The 24,591-nt window shown below is 40.1% G+C and overlaps 1 protein-coding gene across 4 annotated transcripts; it reads left to right on the forward strand.

The window, feature by feature from the left end:
- Positions 1-10,134: 10,134 nt before the first annotated feature.
- On the forward strand, positions 10,135-23,114 carry USP1 (ubiquitin specific peptidase 1). 4 transcript variants are annotated; one of them, XM_059374964.1, is made up of 10 exons: positions 10,878-10,968; positions 13,222-13,260; positions 13,415-13,653; positions 15,649-15,769; positions 16,306-16,410; positions 16,954-17,114; positions 18,361-19,052; positions 19,690-19,860; positions 20,503-20,704; positions 21,626-23,114. In XM_059374964.1, the coding sequence occupies exons 3-10, from the start codon at positions 13,484-13,486 to the stop codon at positions 22,359-22,361; spliced, it is 2,358 nt and encodes a 785-aa protein (XP_059230947.1). In that variant the 5' UTR covers positions 10,878-10,968; positions 13,222-13,260; positions 13,415-13,483; the 3' UTR covers positions 22,362-23,114. The 4 variants fall into 4 exon arrangements, with proteins under 4 accessions (XP_059230949.1, XP_059230947.1, XP_059230946.1 ...); XM_059374965.1 differs by lacking the exon at positions 13,222-13,260 and adding an exon at positions 11,663-11,741 and having other exon boundaries at positions 10,879-10,968; XM_059374966.1 differs by lacking the exons at positions 10,878-10,968; positions 13,222-13,260 and adding an exon at positions 10,135-10,459.
- Positions 23,115-24,591: the final 1,477 nt, after the last annotated feature.

Consider the following 24,591-nt stretch of genomic DNA (forward strand, 5'->3'; position numbering starts at 1 on the left):
CCCAATAAAGCAATGCTGGCTCAGTGCTTTAAGATGATCTCCAAAGCTTACGATCTTAATAAAATATGGGCTATAGATGAGAAGTGCCCGAGAGGTCTCCCCCCTAACCTTCCTTGTTACTCAAATGAGGCCTTCAGTGGTTTTCAACTCTTAATGCATTTTTGCTCTGACATGGGGCATGGCAACCAGGAAAGGTCTTCCTAGCATGGAAAGACAAAAACCACTAAATATGGAGAACTTGACTCTTGGTCAGTGAGGATTTCAGACAGTTGTTGATCCAAATGGGAAAATATGAGAATTAATAATAGAAGATACCATTTAGAATGAAGTTGAGAGGCCAGCAAGGAGAGCTCTCACACATTAGCACTCCTTGTCAACTGCAGACCCAACAGGAAGGGAGAGGGACCTTGCAAGTGGATGCGATTTTTACTCCATCCCAGCAGAAGGGAGAAAGATTTCCTTCCTCCCCCAGCAACAGCCCAGCCAATTAGTGATTGTCACAGTCAGCCAATGAAAAGCCACTATACATTGAAATCCTAGTTTACTCTAATGGACTTTTTGTTTATAATAGTCATCCCAGCTTCCACCTTTCCTCTATTAAAAATAGTTTCATTCCTTTGTTCTCCAGATTTGCCTATGGTTTTTCCTTAGTTCGCTTGTTACAAATTATAATTCTCTGCTAATCCTAAAAAAAAGAAAAAAAAATATATATATGTTAGCACCTTGAGGATAGGACTTCTACTTTAAGATAATATGCACAGGAAGATTGGAGTAGTTTGTTACATTATTGACCCCAGTGACTCAGCCCTTCTCTCCCCCATATCCATGCCTTTATGAAGATGCCTGACTTTGAGTTTGGCCATGGGATTGGCTTTGACCAAAGGGAGGAATACAGAGGTTTGGTTTACACATGCACACTGGGTTTGGGTTTCGTCCCCTTGGAATTCTGCTGCCATGGCCTTGTGGAGAAGCCCCAGGCAGTCTCTTTGAAGACAAGCACCCAAGGGAGAGGGAAGCCTAGCCAACCCCACTGATTCCAGTCCCCAGGTGACCCTCCACCTGAATGCAGCCTCCAAAGGATCTTGGCCAAGCCATAGAATCATGAGAAATAAGAGATCATCATTTTAGACCGCCAAATTTTGGGGTGTTTCCATACCAATACCTACACAAAATCTAAATCTGAATTAGTTGAAAGATAATCATCATACAATCCCCATGTTAGAGCCAATGGTATTCTTGTCTGATTGCAAATACATGGTGGTGGGGGGGCTCAGTCCATTGGGAGTCTGACTCTTGATTTTAGCTCAGGTCATGATCTCAGGGTTGTGGGATTCAGCCAAGTTGTTGTTGGGGGAGGGGCGTGCTCAGCAGGGAGTCTGCTTTAGATTCTCTCCCTTTGCCCCTCGACCTGCTCCTGTGCTTGCGAGTGCGTGTGGGTGCTCTTTCTCTCTCTCAAATAAATAATCTTTAACAATTTTTAAAAAGATTTTATTTATTTATTTGACTGAGATCCCAAGTAGGCAGAGAGGCCCACAGAGAGAGAGGAGGAAGCAGGCTCCCTGAGAAGCAGAGAGCCTGATGCGGGCTCGATCCTAAGACCATGAGATATGACCTGAGCCGAAGGCAGAGGCTTTAACCCACTGAGCCACAGAGCCACCCAGGCACCCCTCAAATAAATAATCTTTAAAAAAGAAAGAAAGAAAGAAAGAAAGAAAGAAAACTACGTGGGCTCTTTTCAAAGCCCAGAATGAAATGATAAAGTAATATACAGTAACTTTTGACATACTTAAATAAGATTCATTTTTTAAATTAAGGCTTATAAGCCTTTAATAATATTGTGGTTTAAACATACAGCATGGGAAAACAACATATTATATAGTATAATCAAGTTAGTAAGAAAAAATTTTTTTAAAGATTTTATTCATTTTTTGGACAGAGAGAGAGAGAGATCACAAGTAGGCAGAGAGGCAGGCAGAGAGAAAGGAAGGGAAGCAGGCACCCTGCTGAGCAGAGAGCCCAATGCGGGGCTCGATCCCAGCACCCTGGGATCATGACCCGAGCCGAAGGCAGAGGCTTTAACCCACTGAGCCACCCAGGCGCCCCAGTAAGAATTTCCTCAAAGGCAAGGATGCTTTCAAAATGTTGAAAGACCTGGACGTCTGTTTAAAAGGTGTCCCCATGGATGCCTGCATGGCTCAGCCCATTAAGCACCTGCCTTGGGCTCTGGTCATGATCCCAGGTCCTAGGTTCAAGTCCTGCATTGGGCTCCTTGCTCCATGTGGAGCCTGGTTTTCCCTCTGCCTACCGTCCCCCATGCTGTAGTTGCTCGCTCTCTGACAAATAAATAAATAAAACCTTTAAAAAAATAAAAAAGGAGTCCCCACAGGTTGAAATATGACTGTTTTTTTGCTTCAAAAAGGAAATAAAAATTATATTTAATTAAATTAAGACTGTAAAAAGCCATGAGTCCATAATAATACTCGAAAGAATAAGACCTTATTTTCTCTCTAAGTACTTAGTAATTTATTGAAGTAAATTTTATAGTAGAAAAAAATACTGGAGTTTAACTATAGATCGCTCTTCAGGATGAGTTGAACATACAAAGGATAAGAGGATCTTAATGGTATGAGAAAGACAAGACTCTCTTTCCGTTAAATATAAATAGGCCTATGAGACTTCCTGCTACCCCCTCAGCACCCACCCACTTACCGGACATTCCTCTACTAAATTGTTACCAAACATTAAGGAAGTGGGGCAAGGCATTCCTTTCATAGACATGGGAGGTCCTCCCACCTGACCCTGAGGCTTTAGGTTGTGAAACAAAGTATAAAATCCTGAAGCCAAGTGGGGTTTACCCTTTAAACCGACTTTAATTTATGGAAATCTTTTATTTAAATTTAACTACTGGATAGTGGTTTTACTAGCTGTTTTGAGGTTGGTTGCCTTTTGTGGTTACTCAAGATGCTGGATTAAGGCCAAGGGTTCATACACTAAACCTTTTTTTAACTTGTACCCAGAAGATGAAGGTTCGAAGAATTGTCACCCCAATCATAAATAATCTATTCCTGTTGAACCTATTTGTTCTGACCTTTCCCAGGGGATGAAATCAGAACAAATAATTCATTGACAGTGCTTAAACAGAAACTGAAACAATTTTTTTAAGTTTATTTTTTTCAAAGTTGTACAGGATTTTAAAAGGTAAATAAATTGTTTCAGCAAGGCTTCCCTTCCCTCAAGGCAACTACTTTCAACTTAAAGCTGAATCTTTGGTATTCATCCCCACTTATCTAAATGACACATTCATGTTTCTACTTCTTGCTTTTCAGTCAGCTGTCAGCCGTTACCTGCCGACTTAAGGATATAGCCTTCTAATAAGGATAAAGCCTTCTTTTGTACATTTCTCGGCACTTCCACCACGCATGTGCGTTTTAAGCCTTTTCATTCTCCATGTCTTGTTACAGCATAATTTGCTCATCCTGCCCAATCAGCAGGAGGTCATTGATGTCGTAGAAGATGTGATGTTCTTCAGGATCTCCAAAAGGTCCAGATCACTTCAGGTTATTTGATAACATAGGACAGGAATGTGAACATAGCCCTGGGCCATGCTGCAAATGTGTACTTTTATCTGTTTCATGCGGATGCCAACTGTTTCTGATCCTTTCTTACGATTGGGATAGAAAAGAATGCATCTACTCAATCTAGAATGGTGTGCACCCAGTACCTGAGGCTGTGTGAATGTACTCTAGCAGATAGACTACAGCTGCCACAGCAGCTGCCGTCAGCCCTACTAATTGATTGAGCTTTACAGTAATCTGCTGTCATCCTTCAGGGGTGGTCGGTTTTTTGCAGGACCGCATGGGGAGTTAAATGGAGATATGATGGGAATCTGCACCTTGTGTCCTTTAAATTCTTGAGACTGACTCTAATTTCAGCTATCCCTTCCTGAGGTGCAGTATTATTTTAAGTTCCTGTGCCATGTTTGGCTGGGGAAGGGAAGCTATTTCAGGGAACCCTCCCTTGGCCTTCTGCACTATGATGGCTTGTTACTTTACAGGCAAAGGATCCAGTGGATTTGTACCAATTACCCAACAGGTGAATCCCATTATACATTTAGGGACTGGGAAAATGACTGGGTGGGGCAACAGACCCAAAAGACCCACTCTGAGCTAGACCTTGTCATGACCCTGTTTATTAACTTTCCTCTCTATGCTTCTGCTCTAACAGGGTAATGATGATGCTTCTGGTCTCCGGATATCAGTGTCAATTCAGACCTTGTGTCTAACAGTCCTTGAAATGTCTGGGTATTCCCATTTCCCCCAGGTACAATTACCCAGGTAAATGACCAGGTAAATGGGGATGAACTGGGAAAATCATTATTTATACTTGAAATGTAGCGGGGCCCTTCCTCCTAAGGACCTCTTCAGCCAGTGATTCCAGATCGTAACTAGCTCAGGTATAAACATGGATTAAAGAATGGTGAGTTTATTGAGTGAGGGATCTTAGTCTCCTGGTCAGCTATTTTTGATTTTTTTTTCTGCTGATACAGATTAAATAGGACTTTTGTTGGCTGCCTACCTATTTTGCCCTTAGGGTTACCATGGTCTATTAAACATTTCCATAACTGTGTGGGTTAGGTTCACATTATAATGTGTGTAATTCCCTGGCTTCTGGTAGTTGAGTTGTCACTTGGTCTTTATTGCTCTGGGGTCCTGTCATTGCTATCATTGTCATTGCTGTCGTAGCTAGCATTGCTATCAGTGGGCCAGGTTCTAGAGGCCTCTGCTACCTTCAGCCATGACTTGCAGAGAGCCACCACTGGACTTTTTAGTGATATTCCTGCCCTTTGCACCAATGCATTTCTGGTGGGCTTGATAAATGGTATCCTCTGGGCTGTTCTTCAGAACAGAATGATCATAACCTTCTGGCTGTAGATAGTACATCCATTCTAACACACCTACTTCCTTGAATCTTTTTATCCAATCTTGTCCTACCTACCCATCCTAGCATTTCAGTCTTAGTGAGTTAGAGTTTTTGTTTTTTTTTTTTTCCATGTTTCTGGGAGCAATCACAGTAGTGAGTTCACACCAACTCTCTGGGCCCTTGTCAGGATGTTAGATATTTTGGGAGAGTGCTCCACCAGCAATAGAATTTTCCCTATCCCATTTTATGGTCTGGCCTCCTTGACCAAGGCCTCTCTGAATCCAGTCCCAGGCCTACCCCTCAAGCTACTGGTGGTTCATGCTGGCTAGGCCTTTACCTCCTTTATTAGACACAGTTCCTCCCAACTGGGTTATGCTATGATTCAACCCTAATTATAGGCCTAGTGGCAGAAGGCGTGTGTGTGTGTGTGTGTGTGTGTGTGTGTGTGTGTGTGGTGGGCGGTGTCTGCTGGGGGAGAGGGGAACATGTTGCCTTCCAGTTAGAAGCCTCTGCAGAGGCTTCTAGCACAGGAAAGGATAGATCTTAGTAGAGAGGAGTGAGCCCACACTGCAAGCATTTGAGGAGCCTGAGGAATGAAAATCTCCAGGAGCACCACGCAGATGTCTCCTCCATGTGCTGGAATCCTAGATTTTCTCAATCATGACCCTGACCTTGCCACAACAAACCTGCCATTTTTGGTCATTTAACCATCCTTTAAGACTCTAAAGTCTGGTCTTATTACTTGTCTTTCTCCACTCTTTCCCTGCTAATGAGAGCTTTTTTGTGTGCAACAAACGGGCTCTCTCCTCGTTTGCAATTGCCTATTACCTACCCTCAACTGTTCATTCTTTTTTTTGTAACCAATGGAGTGTAGCAATAGTCAGCTAATTCTGTTATCCTTATCAGTTACTTTTACTATATGTCCCAAATTCCTGATGTGTCACACCTCTAGTATTCTATTCATCTCGTATTAGCACCTCAGTTAGACCATCACCCTGTGCCAGCACTGCCTGTGTTTCATCTACTACCAACCAGGTGGTCCATAATCCATCTCCCAGACTGCATCTTACTGCCTGCTTTCTCCAACCAGTCCTACCGTCAGTTATCACAGGTAGGGTTCTTGGGAAGCAGACACTGGGACAGAACATAGAAGATAGGGAAAGAAGTCAAATTTTAATACAGTTTAAGAAAGCTTTTTTTTTTTTTTTTTAAGATTTACTTATTTTAGAGAGAGAGAGAGAGAGAGCATAAGCAGAGGGAGTGGCAGTGCGGGAGGGTGAGGGAGAAAGAGAGAGAGAAAGGGAATCTCAGGCAGATGCTGCACTGAGCCTGGGCCTGATGTGGGGCTGGATCTCATGACCCTGAGTTTACCACCTGAGCTGAAACCAAGAGTTGGATGCTTAATCAACTGAGCCACCCAGGCACCCCATGGGTGCAAGAAAGCTTTGAATAATCTGCACAGAAGCTCTGGAGTGAATATTGCAAATCATATGTCCCACGGTGGGCCATAATGGCAGAACCTTTCCACTCCAGCCTCGTGCAATTAGCTGTTGAAAGGGCATGACCTTGGGCAAGGCTTCTCTCTGTAGCTGAAGTAGACCCTGATGGAGCTGACAATTAGAAGTACTCCTTGCAGGTTGGGAGCAGCTCCTTCCTTGAAGCGTGTTCTGGGCAGCATCTCCTTACTTTTTTTTTTTTAAACCTTCTGCTTCCCCAGCTGGGGAAATCTTTTAGTCAGGAAGGTAGAAGCAGAGCAGAGAATATTTGTCCTCTAACATCTATTGTATACTTCTTCCTTGATATTATGATCACTTATTGGACATACAGGCCCTGAGAATAAAGTAAGTTTTGGCCCATGGGTTGTAAACAGGAATGGTGTGTATAACTTCTAGGAAGTATCCTTTGAGGAGGAAAGATTGTCTTCTTCCTTTCTGCTTATTAGAATGTAGACATGATGGCTGGAACTTAAGTAGCTATCTGGACTGTAACGTAGAAGCCACATGTTGAGAATGGAGGAAATTAGGTCCTTCATGGTCTTGGAATCACCACTAATCTATACTGCCTACCTCTCCACTCTGTTTATGTGATAAGGAAATGTGTACATCTTGGCTAAGGATGCTTAAAAAATGTTGCTTCTCATAGATTAACCTATTCCTATCTGATGCAGAATTTGATCCCTATAAACTCATACATCATCACACGCCTTAACATAAATGTGGTATTGGCTTAGTGGAAACCTAGTAGCAGTGTGTGGTAAAGACTCAGATACCGCAGAGACCCTTGTTGTCCTGTTGCAAGATATTTGTGGCATGAGGGAAAATAATTGGAAAAAGGTATAAACTTAATATGCTAGTTTTAAATTTTCACCAGTTTCACCAAAGTTCTTTGATTAGCTCAGGCCAGAGCTACTCAGAATGCAAGTGGGGATGGAAAAGTATACAGCTTTGCTAAGAGGGAAACTCTGCATATAATCTAAGTGGATTAAGAGTTCCATAATTTGGAAGGGCTGAAAAACCCAAAACTACTTTTTTTTTTTTTAAGATTTTATTTATTTGACAGACAGAGATCACAAGTAGGCAGAGAGGCAGGCAGAGAGGGATGGGGGGAAGCAGGCTCCTGCTGAGCAGAGAGCCCTATGTGGGGCTCGATCCCAGGACCCTGGAATCATGACCCGAGCCGACGGCAGAGGCTTTAACCCACTGAGTTACCCAGGTGCCCCTTTAAAGATTTATTTGTTGATTTGACAGAGATCACAAGTAGGCAGAGAGGCAGGTAGAGAGAGAGGGGGAAGTGGGCTCCTTGCTGAGCAGAGAGCCTGATGCAGGGCTCGAATCCAGGACCCTGGGATCATGACCCGAGTCGAACGCAGAGGCTTTAATCCGCTGAGCCACCCAGGTGCTCCAAAACCCATCACTTTTATACCTTTAAGTCAAAGCACAGGGGGGCCTCGGTGGCTCAGTCAGTTGAGAGAAAAAGGAAAATTACAATAGGAAACTAGAATTGGGTTATCTGTCCTGGTAGAGTTTGAAAGTAGCAACGATTCTGCTAATACTAGAGAATGAGACACCCCAGTACATGATACACAATGGCAAACTAAGACTGACCTATAGTTGTATTTCTAGTTCTGTCCTTGTCTATTTTGGTTATCAACATTATACCGACTTCAGAATGAGTTGCGGTGCTTTCTTTTCTGTGCTCAAATAAGGAATTCTCAATCCCTCGAAAGCAGCTCACGCCCTAGCTTTGAGCTTATTTTACCAAGTGATAGCAGCATTAATTTCTCTTTACGTAGCTCAGAGTCGCTGTGTGTGTCATACTGTTCTTTGTAAAAATTCAGTGATTAGGAGCTTTGAAGTCTCACTCTTCAAATGAGTACTTGGAAAGGGTATTGATTCTAAGGTGAGAAAATTACGAGGCAGTTACCTGGATTTAGGATTCTTGGCTTGGCAAGGGAAGAAGAGGTCATTAATGCCCTGCAGAGTTTTTAGGATAAAGATGTCCACTCTAGGTGATTTCTTCCAGTCTTGTACCAGTCAAATACCATTTGGTGACTCCTAATAGATTTATACCCCCCAATCCAAATCCCCCCCTCTCCCCCAGCTCCAAACTTATCTGTTGGTTCATCTTTGTATGTAAAGTAGGCCTCTCCGTTTTAGTGTGCAAGAACAATAGACCCTCACAACAAACCCACTAGTACCTTAATGTTCCCCATTTCAGCAAGGACCAACCACTATCCAGTTGCTTTGGGGGAAAAATAATCCTTGTCATTTTGTCTCTTTCTTGTTACAACCCATCAGTGGATCCTTTTGGCTCTACTTCAGACTATATCCTGAATCCTACCAGTTCTCAACATTTCCACTGCTACCACCTTATTCCAAGCCAAATACTTTATTTCCTGGTATGTGGAACAGTCTCCTAGCTAACCTTTCTGCTTGCACTTTTGAAGGTCAACCATCTATCCACCTCGAGCAGCTAGTTTACAAATTATGCCACTCCTCAGCTCAAAACCATCCAATAACTTCCGTTCCATTTCCTCACCCTGCTTAATTACTCAGAGTCCTGCTGACGTTATTTACCTCATTTCCCACAATCATCACATCTAGACTCAATGTGCTCTAAGCACCCTAGCTTCCCTGCTTCTGTCCCAAACACCGAGCACATTAAACTTGAGGACTTTTTAAACTTGCTTTTTCTCTTTGCCTGAACCATTCTTCCCTGAGATTCCTCCAGGTTTCACTCTCATTCAGCTCTCTGCTCAAATGTCAACTCAGAGAGGTCTTTCCAGACTATTGTATTTAGAACAGCCCACTCTAGATCTCCTTTACCTAACACTCATTATTTCCTATCATTTTACGTTTAACTTCCAACCCTGTGGAGCAGGAAATGTATTTCATTCACACCGTGTCCACAGCGCCTTGAAAAACGCATGCCTGGCACCATACTAGGCACCTAAAATCATGCTTGATTAAATGAATTTGAACTTATCCTGCGTTAACTGCACTTACCTGCTTTGTGGGGTCACCTCACTAACGTAAGCATACCAACAAAGGTAAGCAAAAACCAAGTAAAGCCTGCCCTGCCGCATCTGAGCCCTAGTAAGGGCTCGTGCAGAAACCCTCTCTAGCTCCCTCAGTCAGAGCTGGGTCTGGAAAATGCTCTTTTCTTTTCCGTGTCTGGCCGAGAAAGGGAAGGGGTAAACGAGCGAAAATGAGGCATAGAAGGGCTGAGGAAGGAGCCTCAGCGCTACAGACTTTGCTGTTATCCGTGGCAGCTCCGGTTTCTGTTGGGCCCTGGGGCCGGGACCGCGATTCCAGTCAGAAAGTACAGGCGCCGAGCACCTAGCACTCCCGTCAGCCATTTTCCGAATCTAGTCTCCCTTAGTAACCCCGCCCGAGTGCGTACGCAGGAAAGCGGGGCGGGAGTTATTGTGAGGGCCTCACTCCGGAAACCGCACCCTCGGAGGCGTCCCACCGTCGAGGATTCACAAAACGCAGAGCCAGATTTAACAGTCGGCGGCGAAAGCGCGCACTCGAACGCCAATCAGAGCGGAAGGAGGGGGCAGCTCCTGAAGGGTACTTTGCATATCTAGCAATGATTGGTGGAATTCTCCTCTCTTCTTTTTGGTATTGGCTAGACAGCCTTCTTCCGCCCACCCACTTGTCTTTTGCCTAGGTACTTGTGATTGGCTCCTCCTGGGTGGTGGTGGGAGGGGCAAGGTTTGGGAGATTTCTCATCGCAGATTGGTGGATTTGAGCATCTAGCGTCGTCTTCTTGGGGAAGGAGACCGTCCCGTCCTCTCCCTGTCCCGTCTCCCGACCCGTACGCTTTTCCTCAACTCGCGCGCACGAATGGTTAAAAAAAAAAAAAAAAAAAAAAAAAAGGGTGTGAGGCTCGAGCCCGCCAGCCAGGCCTCCAGCACCTAGCGCGCGCCCTCAGCGAGGACCCGCGCGAGCTGCCCGTGACGCTGCCTGCACTGTTTGAAACTGCAGAACCCGTTAGGATCTTGGGGAAACTACCGTTCCAGCTGGTTCCCGAGCCCGTGCGTACCAGGGGGGCGAGCGGCGGTCGCGAGGCGGCTGCTGCCTTTCGCGTCTCTGCAGCGTGGAGACTAGAACCGGCACTTTCGAAGGACGCCACCTCCAATCGCGGTGCTGGCGCGGGCGGAGGCTAAAACACGGGGGTCCTGAGAGTGAGGAAAACGCGCCAAGTTCCCCTCGGTGGTGGAGTGGGAAAGACCCTAGCGGTTCAGGCGCTGGGCCAACGGGGCTACTTCTGGTGCTCCTTGCCATCCCGGGGCGGGGGCGGGTGGGGGCGGGCGTCGCTCCCGGGATGTAGTTGGTGCCGGCGCAGGGCAGGACCGAGTGGCAGCCCGGGTTCCCGCTCTTGAGAGCGAATGGTCACTCCCCTGTGGGGAGGGCGATCCGGCCAGCTTTTCCTTGGGTCCGGGGTCCCCGGGGCCCCGGGCAGGGTCTCACCTGTCGCACCTACACCCATCCCGGCTGCACTCGGGGCGTCACCGCCGCGGACCTCGCTTTGGGCCATGACCAGGTAAGGGAGGGCCTGGGGAGGAGGGGCCGGAGCTTGGGCGCCGAGGCAAGTTCGGCCGGCTCCCGAGGGGCTCTGTCCTGGGACCCCGGTGTCAGCGCCGCGGGGGAGACGCCAGGACCACTTGGCTGCGGCGCCCTTGCCGAGCTGCCAGACGAAAGGGCACCGGTGTGTGTGTGTGTGTGTGTGTGTGTGTGTGTGGCGGGGGCAGGGTGCCTCTCCTGCCGCCGCAGGGGTTCCGGGAGGCAGGTGCGGGCTGGGCGTAAATAGGCCAGCTTCTCGGGCGAGGGGGGGGCCGGGGTCTCCACCGCCACCCGCCAACCTCCCGCCGGGCCCGGGCCGTGTCTGACGGGCACGCACGGCAGCACAGCTTAGTCTCTCCACTTTTGTGTTCCCGGAGTGGTGCGGGGTCTGGAGCAAGTGTTTCCATTCACGTTGTCCAGTGTCGGGAATTGACAAATTTTATCGCGCACTCTTGAGTATTTGTAGAAGTATTTAGAAGGCCACGTGTTTTAAACCTTTGTCGAGGATGCTATCCTTGTTTTACGTTTTTCCTGAAAAATTGGAATTAAGTCGTGTCGTCTTGCAAAGGGAAAAACTTAAAACTAATTTAGAAACTGAATGTTCACACTGTCATTTATTTGTTCAAGTGCAGTTAATGCTCGATTTGTTGTGTTTTGTGCGAAATTTGATTTAGACTTAAGGAAAACCAGGAGCAAGAAGCGGTGTGACATACGGCACCTGGTAAAAATGTGACATTGTCAGTGATGTCAAATGTGAGTGATTTGAGGGAGCCAGGAGGGTATATTGCTTAGGATTTATCCGTTATTTCAACTGCGTCCTCATTTTTTTCTAATATGTACTTAAATCCGGTTAGAGAATACACTTTCCATTATATCTAAGAATTGGCTCCCAAGAAAAACCTTTGACAAGAATCGTTAATGCTTAGAGATCCCTGACAACTTGGTGCAAGCTGGTTTATTTTCGTGATAAGCTTTCCATCAGTAGCATTAAGTGGCTAGGAGGGTAAATTGAGTTGGGAGGGGGGATGGGGAAATGGTCAACTTTCCAGTTACTTCTGAGTTGTCTCAAAAATGTGGTTTCACTACTGAGTTCAAAGTTGCGAATTCCCAGATCAGCGGCAGCCGATCGTATTATGAAATGGTTATTAGTAAGCATTAGTTTATTATTGTATTAGCTTATTAGTAAAGATGGAGTTTGAGTGAATTTTGTTAGTTTATCTATTCCTTCTATTACTGTGTATTTGACAGTCATTGTCGAGCTTTTGTGCTCTAATATTCCAGTCAGATAATTTCCCCCCAGATATCTTCATGAAAGTAGGACGGGTGTTTAAAGTAACTATCACAAGTACTGCTAGAGTTTTTTTTATTCAGAAGTTTTAACAAGTTAAAAAAGTTGCACAAGTCAAAATCATATTTTTTTCTACTCTGAGGAGCATTAAAAAAATTTATAGTTTTTTAAAAAGTGCTCGGAAAATCAGTAATGTATTGTGTTTAGTGCGTAAAAAGTTGGTCTGCACAAAGTGCAGCAGTTCTTTACACAACTATCCCAGCTACACGTTTTACTACTTTTCACTCAAGTTTTTAGGTATAACTGAACATCAGATGTATGCCTTTGCTTATATGCAGTTAAACTTTAATTAGGAGTATAGCTGACACATAACTTTATGTTAGTTTCAGGTGTACAGCATAGTGACTTGTGCAAATTATACCTGAAAGAAGTTTTTTTAAAGAATTCATTTCAGGGGCGCCTGGGTGGCTCAGTGGTTTGGGCTGCTGCCTTTGGCTCGGGTCATGATCTCAGGGTCCTGGGATCGAGCCCTGCATCGGGCTCCCTGCTCCGCAGGAAGCCTGCTTCCCTCTCTCTCTCTCTCTCTGCCTGCCTCTCTGCCTACTTGTGATCTCTGTCAAATAAATAAATAAAATCTTTAAAAAGAAAAAAAAAGAATTCATTTCATGTATTCATATTAATAACTAGAAGAGACCTTGGAAGGAAGACTCATTCATTCACTCTGAGCACTGTTGTCTTCCCATTCATCCCTTTCTCTTTCTCCCCTTGTACTTAAGAATTAGAGATGGTTGTTAGTCAGTGTTTTCTGAATAAGCTAAAATAAAAATTAACTTTTTACTCAAGACTACTTTACTGTAGATGTACTAAAATGGGGTTATTTTGTGATGTGACCCTTAATCTAGTAGACTTATGAAAAGTTCAGTATCTCGTATTTTTTTTGTTTAGGAAAGTTACGGACAAATGGCAAGCGCCTTCATTTAAGCAGTAAGCATCGAGTGCCTTTTATTGGCTAAGAAATGGGTTTTCAAATGTGAAGTTCTAATTAGTTCCATTCCTTAGTAAATTTTCAAAATTAATGATTTTATATTTCCACCAGATAAACTGGAAAGTAATGAAATCTTCTCTCTGCGATTAACAGATATGATTGGTGATTACAACATCCTTATATAAATTATTTCTTGTCAACTCCTTGGGATTTGAAGAGAAAATGCCTGGTGTCATACCTACTGAAAGTAATGGGCTTTCAAGAGGTAGCCCATCAAAGAAAAACAGACTTTCCTTGAAGTTTTTTCAGAAAAAGGAAACTAAGAGAGCCTTGGATTTCACAGAATCTCAAGAAAATGAAGAAAAGGCTTCTGAATATAGAGGATCTGAAATGTATGTATCTTATTTTAAGTCTATTTCTGTATTTTAAAAATTCCATTATCAGTGAAGCAGCAGTGAACTTTGATATCTCCAGACATTCTGACCTGATAGTCTCTGAAGGCAAAAACACACAGTAGTGAGACAAACATATTAGCTAATCAGATTCATTTGGAGAACTATGTGTTGGCTAAATTATCTTTCAATTCAAACTTGTTTGTAGTTAACATTCTGTGTAAAGGGTAAAGAAATTGTGTGATTGTGTATGTGTGTGTGGTTCAGAAGACTTAACAGTTCTTGAGATATCTAAACTTTATAGTCATGCCTAATAGGTATGAATTATCAAACCTGTTGCATAGTTGCTTATTTAAGATAAATTTAAAAGTAAGAAGTGCTTTGATGCAGATAAATCCTTCAGTGACTGAGATCTTAACAAAATGGAATACTTTAATACTATTGTTTTAGTTGTACTCTATACTAGGTCATTATTCAACAAATAGATGCACTGCTGTTTCAGTAAACTGGATTTGGTCATGTGTAATTTCCTAATATTTACCAATAATCAGTTTAGGGGATGTGACTCTTATGTATAAAACACTTTGAGGGGTTAAACACAGCTGTAAAATAAATAAAAATGCTATGAGGACCTACTATTTGTTAAAGTGAGGTAAAAGAATTATAAACTTGAACAATTCATTTTAAAGTGAAGGACAACTGTGTGATTCTTTTTAATAGACCCTTACCTTTTAATTTTGTTAACAGAACCTCATTTAGGTATACTGCCTCTCCTAGATATGGTCGTAGCTTATTCCCAGGTTTTTATTGAGAATTAGACTAGTCTTTTTTTTTCTTTTAAGATTATATTTATTTATTTATTTATTTAATTTTTTTTTTTTTTAAAGATTTTATTTATTCATTTGACAGACAGAGATCACAAGTAGACGGAGAGGCAGGCAGAGAGAGAGAGAGAGAGAGGGAAACAGGCTCCCTGCCGAGCAGAGAGCCCCATGCGGGACTCGATCCCAGGACCCTGAGATCATGACCTGAGCCGAAGGCAATGGCTCAACCCACTGAGCCACCCAGGCGCCCCAAGGTTTTATTTATTTGATGGAGAGACACAGTGAGAGAGGGAACACAAGCAGGGGGAGTGGGAGAGAGAGAAGCAGGCTTCCCGTTAAGCGGGGCCCTGGGACCATGCATGACCTGAGCTGAAGGGCAATGCTTAACGACTGAGCCACCCAGGCTCCCAAGAGTTAGACTACTTTTAAAAATGTCATGTTTGGTTCATTAATCACAGTACCTGTTCAGTTTTCTATTCTCTTTAAAATGGGATTAATAGCTTCATGATGGAATCCTTTAGAGGCTTGTTGTGTATGATTTTTTTTTTTTTTAAGATTTTATTTATTTATTTGTTTGTTTGTTAGAGGGAGAGAGAGACAGCACAAGCAGGCAGAGCAGCCGGCAGAGGGAGAAGCAGGCTCCCCGCTGAGCAGGGAGCCTGATGTGGGACTCGATCCCAGGACTCCGGGATCATGACCTGAGCCGAAGGCAGCAGCTTAACTGACTGAGCCACCCAGGCGTCCCTGTGTATGATATTTTTAAAGTGCTTATAGGGGCGCCTACACTGTAGCCACTGATGGCTCAGTGGGTTGGGGCCTTTGCCTTTGGCTCAGGTCGTGGTCCTGGGGTCGGGCCCCGAATTGGGCTCTCGGCTCTGCGGGAAGCCTGCTTCCTCCTCTCTCTCTCTGCCTGCCTCTCCGCCTACTTGTGATTTCTGTCAAATAAAATCTTTAAAAAAAATAATAAAGTGCTTGTAAAACTTTTATTCTGGGTAGGTAGCAATATTTACACCTGTACAGATTTTTTCTCCTCAAGTGTCAACTGAATAAAGTCCATATGCTTTTCAGCTCATCCAGTTTTTGGGAAAAGACTAAATCTAAGGAGGTATTATTTCCACTTTGTGTAAGATACTACACTTCATAAAACCTTTCTCTGCTCTATACTTTATAGTGATCAAGTTGTTCCTGCAGCACAGTCCTCCCCTATAAACTGTGAGAAGAGAGAAAACTTGTTACCATTTGTGGGACTGAATAATCTCGGCAATACTTGTTATCTTAATAGTATACTTCAGGTAAATTGATGGTTTTGCTATATAATAAAGCTTTAGTAGGCAAAGCATGATGTCATATTTAATGTTCTGAGAATTTCAGATTATTGGGAGTATTTTAATTGTCCATATATATGTCTTTGCCTTTGATTGTAAATAAACTGGATTGGGCTAAAGTAATGATTCTAAATTGCATGTTATCAGCTTCCTTTGGGGTGAGATAAAGTAATACATTAGATGAAATTGGGATAACAAAATTGAATTGACTTTGGTTAATTGGAAGATGCCAAACCCTTAGTTTTTGTGCTTGATTCCTAGTGCTCTGGTGATAAGAATTTTAACCTTTGGAACTCTGCTTTATGCTGTACCCTATAACCATAAGTCTTAGTAGTATGTGCCCAGCCTCAGTGCTTTGATGCCAGCGAGGGTAGACAGTTGGCTACAATGATGAAATAGAAAACAATTTTTGATATGTTAATCTCAGAATTTTAACTAATGCACATTTAAAAGTGCTCTACCAAAAATGCAGATAAACACTCAGACACTCTTGTTTTTTATAGGTATTATATTTTTGTCCTGGTTTTAAATCTGGAGTGAAGCACTTATTTAACATTATTTCAAGGAAGAAAGAAGCCCTAAAAGATGAAACCAATCAAAAAGATAAGGTAAAAAAAGAATATATAAAAAGTAAAGTAGTAGAAATTCACTTGCTTAGAAATGAAGAAGTAACAGATACAGAGAAGATTTGGGAGGAGGATAACTGAGAAATAAATTTCTCAGTATCCTTTGTTTTCAGAAAGGCTTTCCTCCCCCCATTCCTGTAGGTTAGCTAACTACATTATCACCTTTTACAATGTCTTCTCCTGCCCTCTAGTTATTGCTTATGCATAAACACTATCATTTATATGCCATAGCCAGCAGTTTATCATACCCTTGTACTATCTGCTACTTAACCTACTGTTTTCAAGTAGTCACTTTTAAAATTTAAGTAAATATAAAGAAGCCTTGGACTTAGTCAATCAGAAAACCATTCTCTTACAAAGTAATAAAAAAATACTCTTAAAATTTTTTAATTTATTTGTATACCTCTGCAAAATTAGTGTTAATAATGAAATGAAATTTAGCAAAGCTAATATTGGCTAGTGAGACAAAGAAAAGGGGGAACAAACTTAATTTGTTTAATGGTTTGTGGCTTTCTTTTTTGACAGGGAAATTGCAAAGAAGATTCTTTGGCAAGTTATGAACTAATATGCAGCTTACAGTCCTTGATCATTTCAGTTGAACAGCTTCAGGCTAGCTTTCTCTTAAATCCAGAGAAATACACTGATGAACTTGCTACTCAGCCAAGGCGACTGCTTAACACACTCAGGTATAGCCTTTAATAAAACTTTAGGATTCCGTGTTAGCAAGCTATTGCTCTCTTTGGAGGAGAATGATACATGAGGGAATAAAGGGCAAGGAAAACAGAAACTACAGATCTACTCCCTAGTATCTCAGAGGCTCTGGAGATTAGACATTCCTTTGGTAAGTTTGGTATAAATAAATTCATTAGATCTGAATGGGTAGGAGGCTTTTTATAGTCTTTATTCATTCTGATTTATAAAGTGAATATTCATACATTTTTCTGTAGAAATAGTAGTTTGTTTAGTTATGGGATACTGTCCTGTCTTGTTGGTGAAAAATCTTTGTTAAGTGCTATATTTTTGATCTGAAAAATACTGGATTTCTCAAATATATTTGTTCCTAAGAAATTTCACATTAGGAATTAAAGGTTTTTATTCAGAATATGTTATGCATAAGAACTGTAAGTTGCAAATACCCAGTTTTGTTGTATGGACTTGCAGAACTATTAACTGGATTAGATTTCTTTTTGTTTGTTTAGAAAGAGAGACCATGAGCAGGAGAGAGGGAGAGGAAGCCTCCCAGCTGAGCAGAGAACCCGGTGTGGGGCTTGATGAATGAAAGGCAGATGCTTAATCGACTAAGCCACCCAGACATCCCTCTTTGTATTGTCCTAAGTGAAACTTTATCCAGTATATAAAATAGTTTTATCTGTATGGTATAGGGTAAATCTTTAGTTTAAGAATAGGCCTAGGGTGGGGCACCTGGCTGGCTTAGTTGGTAGAGCAGGCATCTCTTACTCTAGGGGTTTTGAGTTTGAGCTTTGTGTTGGGTGTGTGAGTAAAAAAACAAAACAAAAACCAGCGTGTAAATACAGTGTTCTGTGTTTGTTGATGGGCAGGGTAGTATAGCATGCTGGCCAAGAGCAGGTTTGCATCCTGGCTTTGAGCAAGCTACCTTACCTGAATCAGGGTGATAGTAGTACTTACCTTACAGGATTATTGTTAGAATTATGTTTTTTTGAGTAAAACCTGGTATATGGTAAACTATATGTATAGTAGCTGTTACTAGTATTTAGAAGAGGATAAAAGTATTTGTGGTAAAATTTATTTTTACTTTTATAAGTTTAGGTAAGTTTCAAATTAGTTGAATAAAAATTAAGATTTTTAAAATAATTTGATATCCCTCTAAAGGAATTAATTTCTCTATAGAAAGGGTTTTTTGTACTCTATCTTTAAAACTAGAATAGATGAAATGGAAATTTTTATTTATAGGGAACTCAACCCTATGTATGAAGGATATCTACAGCATGATGCACAGGAAGTATTACAATGTATTTTGGGAAACATTCAAGAAACATGCCAACTCCTAAAAAAAGAAGAAGTAAAAAATGTGGTAGAATTATCTACTAAGGTAGAAGAAAAACCTCATCAGAAAGAGGAAATGAGTGGTATTAACAGCATAGAGATGGACAACCTGAGGCATTCTGAAGACTATAAAGAAAAACTCGCAAAAGGAAATGGGAAAAGAAAAAATGACACTGAATTTGGTAACATGAAGAAAAAAGTTAAAGTATCTAAGGAACATCAGTCATTGGAAGAGAACCAGAGACAAACCAGATCAAAAAGGAAAGCTACCGGTGATACATTAGAGATTCCTTCTAAAATAATCCCCAAGTATGTTTCTGAAAATGAAAGTGCAAGACCCTCACAAAAGAAATCAAGAGTTAAAATAAATTGGTTAAAGCCTGCAGCTAAGCAACCCAGCATTCTTTCTAAATTCTGTAGTCTGGGGAAAATAACAACCAACCAGGGATCCAAAGGACAGTTGAAAGAAAATGAATATGATCTTGAAGAGGACTTGGGGAAGTGTGAAAATGATAACACAACTAATGGTTGTGAACTTGAGTCTCCAGGGAATAATGTTAAGCCTGTTAATGTTAATGAAGTTAAGCCCATAAACAAAGGTCAGTATAATTTATTCTTAGACTTTGATAGGTAGGAGGATTAATAGCTACAGAACTGTAATGTTCTTAGATACATGTACAATGTAAATCTGCTTCAAGTTTTAAGAGGAAATTTTAACAACAGGAATTATGTTTTAAACACTGCTTAGATGTGTGTGTATAAATCTTATTAATCTTAAGGTGATGTTAAAGTAGGGTAATGTTAATTTATGGTTTGTAAACAAGGAGTTTGATATATTTTAATGGAGAATTATTTTAACTCCTGAAAGCAGTACTTGATAATAAACTTGAGAACTTGCATTTTAGTGAAATACATTTTTAGAGAACTTTAGTAGTTATACTATACTCAAACTGGATTTCTACCTAGTTTCATGCAGATCTCACAAATATGTGTAGTATTGACATGGTTAAGGGTTTTACCAACAGTGTTGTACTTCTTTGGGGTTATTCCTATAGAAATGTCTTTGGGAAGGGAATTAAAATGACATAGTTTTGAAGATAAATCATAGTTATCTTTACAGGGAATTTAGAGTTCATGAGTAAGGCACCTATTAATGCTAATAAGCAAATTTACGCTGTAATTGAACTATTGGTTATGTGGGCTATGCTGAAAAGTACCCCCCCCCCTTTTTTTTAGGTGCAGAGCAAATTGGTTTTGAGCTAGTAGAGAAATTATTTCAAGGTCAGCTGGTATTGAGGACTCGTTGCTTAGAATGTGAAAGTTTAACAGAAAGAAGAGAAGATTTTCAGGACATCAGTGTACCAGTACAAGAAGATGAGCTTTCCAAAGTAGAGGAGAGTTCTGAAAGTAAGCAGAATTGGAGTCTTGTATGGACGTGTGTTGATCATGGAATAAGCAGTTTTCTTCAACGAAACACGGTCTCATAGTGGCTTGTGTAATTACTGGGGAAAAAGAGCTGGCTTTTAATTGTTTCTGGTGTAATAAAGTCTTTCTGCTCATGTAGATTCACTCGTTAATAGCATTTGGAAAATTGTTGGCATCTTTATTTTGATCTGTGTAGTGGGAAAATGAAATGCTTTAATAACTCTTGGGTATCTTAGTCTTTGAGCTACATATCTGAGCCACTGTTTAGTATAAAACAACAAAAAGTAGGGAAAGGATATGGGAAGTGATCAGGAGACTGGCTTTACCTGTTCAGATATCGGAAATTAATAGCTGAACTAAAGCCTGTGTCTTAACACTCAGAAAGTAGGTTATTCTCATTTTGCTGTTCCTATCACCTCAATACTTTGGCTTCTCTAATATAAATATTTAAATATATATACTGTTGAGGATGAACTTAAAAGTTTCTGAAATTCAAAGGAATGTTTTTATCATTTAAAAGGATTAGTCAATTGAAATCATGCTAATTTTGAATATGGAACGTGTTTAATTTTTTAAATGTCTGAGAGGTTTTCATTTGTGAGTGAAAGGAATTCTCTCATGTAGTTTCTCCAGAGCCAAAAACAGAAATGAAGACCCTGAGATGGGCAATTTCACAGTTTGCTTCAGTGGAGAGGATTGTAGGAGAAGATAAATATTTCTGTGAAAATTGCCATCATTATACTGAAGCTGAACGAAGTCTTTTGTTTGACAAAATGCCTGAAGTTATAACTATTCATTTGAAGTGCTTTGCTGCTAGTGGCTTGGAGTGAGTATTATAAATAAAAGCTATATGAAAAAAATGAGCTGCTATAAGAAGTTTTGTTCAAAATACTATAATAGTAACAAAAAAGCGTAATAGCATAATATAAACTACTGAAATGAAGTAATTTATGAAGATTACCTTAGAAAAGTCTGTTCTTTTAGGAGTTAACTTATAAAAATGCATCATTTTAAATCCTTTTGGTGTAAATACGTATTCTAGGATTTCTTCCCACATCTTTTAATCTTCATTCCTTATTACAAATAGTTTCAAGTTGAATTGATGAAAGCAGCAGATTTTATATAAGATTTAAGTTTTTTTTTTTTTTTTGAGGGGAGAAAAAGGCAAGATTGTTTCATTTTCAAGGGAAGCCAGGAGTCAAACTAGTTCTTTCAAGAATGAGAGATTCTCTTCTTGTTGAAAATTCAAGTATCTTCATGACATATATACATGTTAATGAACTGTTTGAAATTAAGAGAGCTGCCCACTAGCTCTCTACCCACTTTATTATGCCTGAAGATGACACTTAGTGCCTTCTTTCTGTGGACAGTTTCTTTGCTATCATTTATTTTTGTTTCCAAATTTTGGTAGCGAAAGCCTCCATATTAAAATTTTAAACTTACTAAACTATAAAGGAATTTGAAGTTAAAATGTCATTTAAGAAACTGGTTTTCTCATTGTACAAAATTAGAAAAGAATATGAAAGGGAGAAGGATATATCCTTCACAGAAAGAGCTGAATATTAGCACTTATTTCAGTTTTTCTTTGCATACATTTAAGTGTACAAAATTAGAGTCAGTTTTTTATGTTTGTATAAGCACTAAATATTAAGGGTCATTCAGACATCTACTTGGTTTCACATTTGGGGGTAAAACAATATATATAAAGTGGAATTGCAGAAAACTTTTCTTTTCTTTCCTTCCAAAGGTTTGATTGTTATGGTGGTGGACTTTCCAAGATCAACACTCCTTTACTGACACCTCTTAAATTGTCACTAGAAGAATGGAGCACAAAGCCAACCAACGACAGCTATGGATTATTTGCAGTTGTGATGCACAGTGGCATTACCATCAGTAGTGGGCATTACACTGCTTCTGTTAAAGTCACCGACCTTAACAGTTTAGAGCTAGATAAGGGAAATTTTGTGATCGACCAAATGTGTGAAATAGGTAAGCCAGAACCATTGAATGAGGAGGAAGCAAGGGGTGTGGTTGAAAATTATGATGATGAAGAAGTGTCAATTAGAGTCAGTGGAAATACACAGCCAAGTAAAGTTTTGAACAAAAAAAATGTAGAAGCTATTGGACTTCTCGGAGGACAAAAGAGCAAAGCAGATTATGAGCTATACAACAAAGCATCTAATTCCGATAAAGTTGCCAGTACAGCATTTGCTGAAAATAGAAATTCTGAGACTAACAATACTAACGGGACCCATGAATGTGATACAAACAAGGAATCGAGTGACCAAACAGGCATTAACTTTAGTGGATTTGAGAACAAAATTTCATATGTAGTGCAAAGCTTAAAGGAGTATGAAGGGAAGTGGTTACTTTTTGATGATTCTGAAGTAAAAGTTACAGAAGAGAAGGACTTTCTGAATTCTCTTTCCCCTTCTACATCTCCTACATCTACTCCTTATTTGCTATTTTATAAGAAATTATAGAGTGAGTATTTTCCTTATATATATATTAAACAGACCTGGACAAAAGCTGGTAAAGTTGATTACATCAAAGAGTCTAGCTTATCTTTTGAAGCTATTGGTTATTATTGGTCTCTCTAGGTTTTTATATAGTGAAATTTGAATTACTGAAAACCATGTTAATTTTTAGAATTCATTTCTCATAGTAGAGACTAGTGATGCATTAGCTTCTGGAAATAAACTTGTATAGGTTCTTAATTATTCAAATGGAAAGCATTTAAACACTTTTGAATTTACACCTATCTTTGTGTTTGCTTTTTAAAATAAAGTGCTTGTATTTGTATCTCCATACTTTGGAGTAATTATATGATGTTTATAGGTCCTGTGTTTTTTCAGCTAAGAAGCAGAATCTCATTCAGTACATTTAGTTTTATAAGTCATGAAGCCAAATCTTTAATGGGTTGTATTTAGAGGCACAAAGTCTGGAATATGTGTGTATGCACAGTAGTGTATATTTTGTGCCTTGAATCACTTTGAAAAGTCTCAGAAAACCTGGACAGCTAGTCCCCTTTTATCTTCACAAGAATTTTATATGTATTTATGAAAATGATTCTGTATTCTAGTAAATCTTCTTGGGCATGGACTAATTTGTATCTCTTCATAGTCATATTCTGCACGATCTGTATATATAGTATATCAAATTTAGAGGTGTGACCTTAAATTTAACTTTTTTTTAAAAACCAGGAGGTCAATAAAATTTAAACTGCTTAACAACTATGTATACAACTCAAATTTTTTTACTTGCATATTTTTTAATAATTGTAGCTGAGTTCTCGTAAGAAAATGTATGTGTATGTATAATATATGCATATATGCACATACATACCTAGAAGAGAAAAAACATGCATAATTACCTTTAATAATACTGTGACAGTTGGAGGTGAAGAGATTTTTCAAATAGGAGAAACTTCTTAGTCCATCCATGTTGTCATACTTAAGTTTATAGTAAAAACTGCTGCATTCTAGTAGACATAACTTTAAAGTAGACATAACTTTATGGAATCCGTAAAGGTAATGCTTTGTGCACACACAAAAATGTTAAATTTTCATTCTAAATGTATATTATATTTGTAAATGATCAGTTACCTTATGGCTTAAGAAATTAAAAAAATCTGAAGAATATATAATGCCATTAGAGTAACACTTTTATACCCCCATTTCAACAAATAAGAGTACCTGTTAACTAATAAATTAGTCACACAGTTAAATCATGTCTTCTGTTCTTCCACAGGATGGTGTGATATAAAATGTCATGGTTCTCACCTCATTCTACATTCAGAATCACTAATGGAACTTTTAAAAAGAAACAGCCCTGAACACTACCTTTAAGTTTCTGATAGAGTAAGAATCATTAATGGAGCTTTTAAAATGCAAAAGCCCTGAACACTATTCATAAGCTTCTGATGGAGTAGTTCCAGGATATAGCCTGGGTTTCATATTCAAGAGATAGCCAAGAACTATTGGTATAGATTCTTGATATGAGAAAGCTTTAAGAGAACGGAAGCATGTGGAAAGTAAGGAAGTGTTCAGTATCATACCATTGTTCTCAGAGGAAGCCTGTTTTTAATTCAAGTCAGAAAACTACTGCATGGTAATTAAATCACAATTATATAAATTCTAAAGTTCTTGATACTATCACTGAGATTTAAGTGAAATATTCCAAGCTCTTACATGATATAATCTAGTAAGTAATGACCTAAGGATTACTTTATATTCTCTCCTTTATATATACCTCCCCCATCCCTTGCCCTTAAGAGGAGAGAGTGTTACCTTATATTTATTTTAATGAATTTCCATTCTTGACTCCTTGTACTTCCTTATTGTTCATGTGGATCCTCTGTCCCCAAATTTGTTTTGGGGGTTATTCCTTTCTGACTCCAGTCTACCCCTTTTCGTCCAACACTGTTGACTCATCTGAAAAATCTTGTGCTTCAGTCTTTGGATTGATGTAGATAAGATGAATTTGAGATAATACTGCCAGTTATAAAGGTAGGCTGTATCAACCATACCCTATAGTCTTAGGAGAGGCAGACATTTTTGAGATCTTGTTTCAATATCAACTACAGAATGAAGGCACCATATTTAATCGGTTTTTGAGTGATTCATGTCATTGGTCAATAGATCAAAGGGACATATTAAAAATGATGCCTTTCTATAAGCTGTATTATTACACAAAGAAAAAAGTGTTGAAAAC

The sequence above is a fragment of the Mustela nigripes genome, chromosome 14 (genome assembly GCF_022355385.1).
Source record: "Mustela nigripes isolate SB6536 chromosome 14, MUSNIG.SB6536, whole genome shotgun sequence".
Classification (NCBI taxonomy): Eukaryota; Metazoa; Chordata; class Mammalia; order Carnivora; family Mustelidae; genus Mustela; species Mustela nigripes.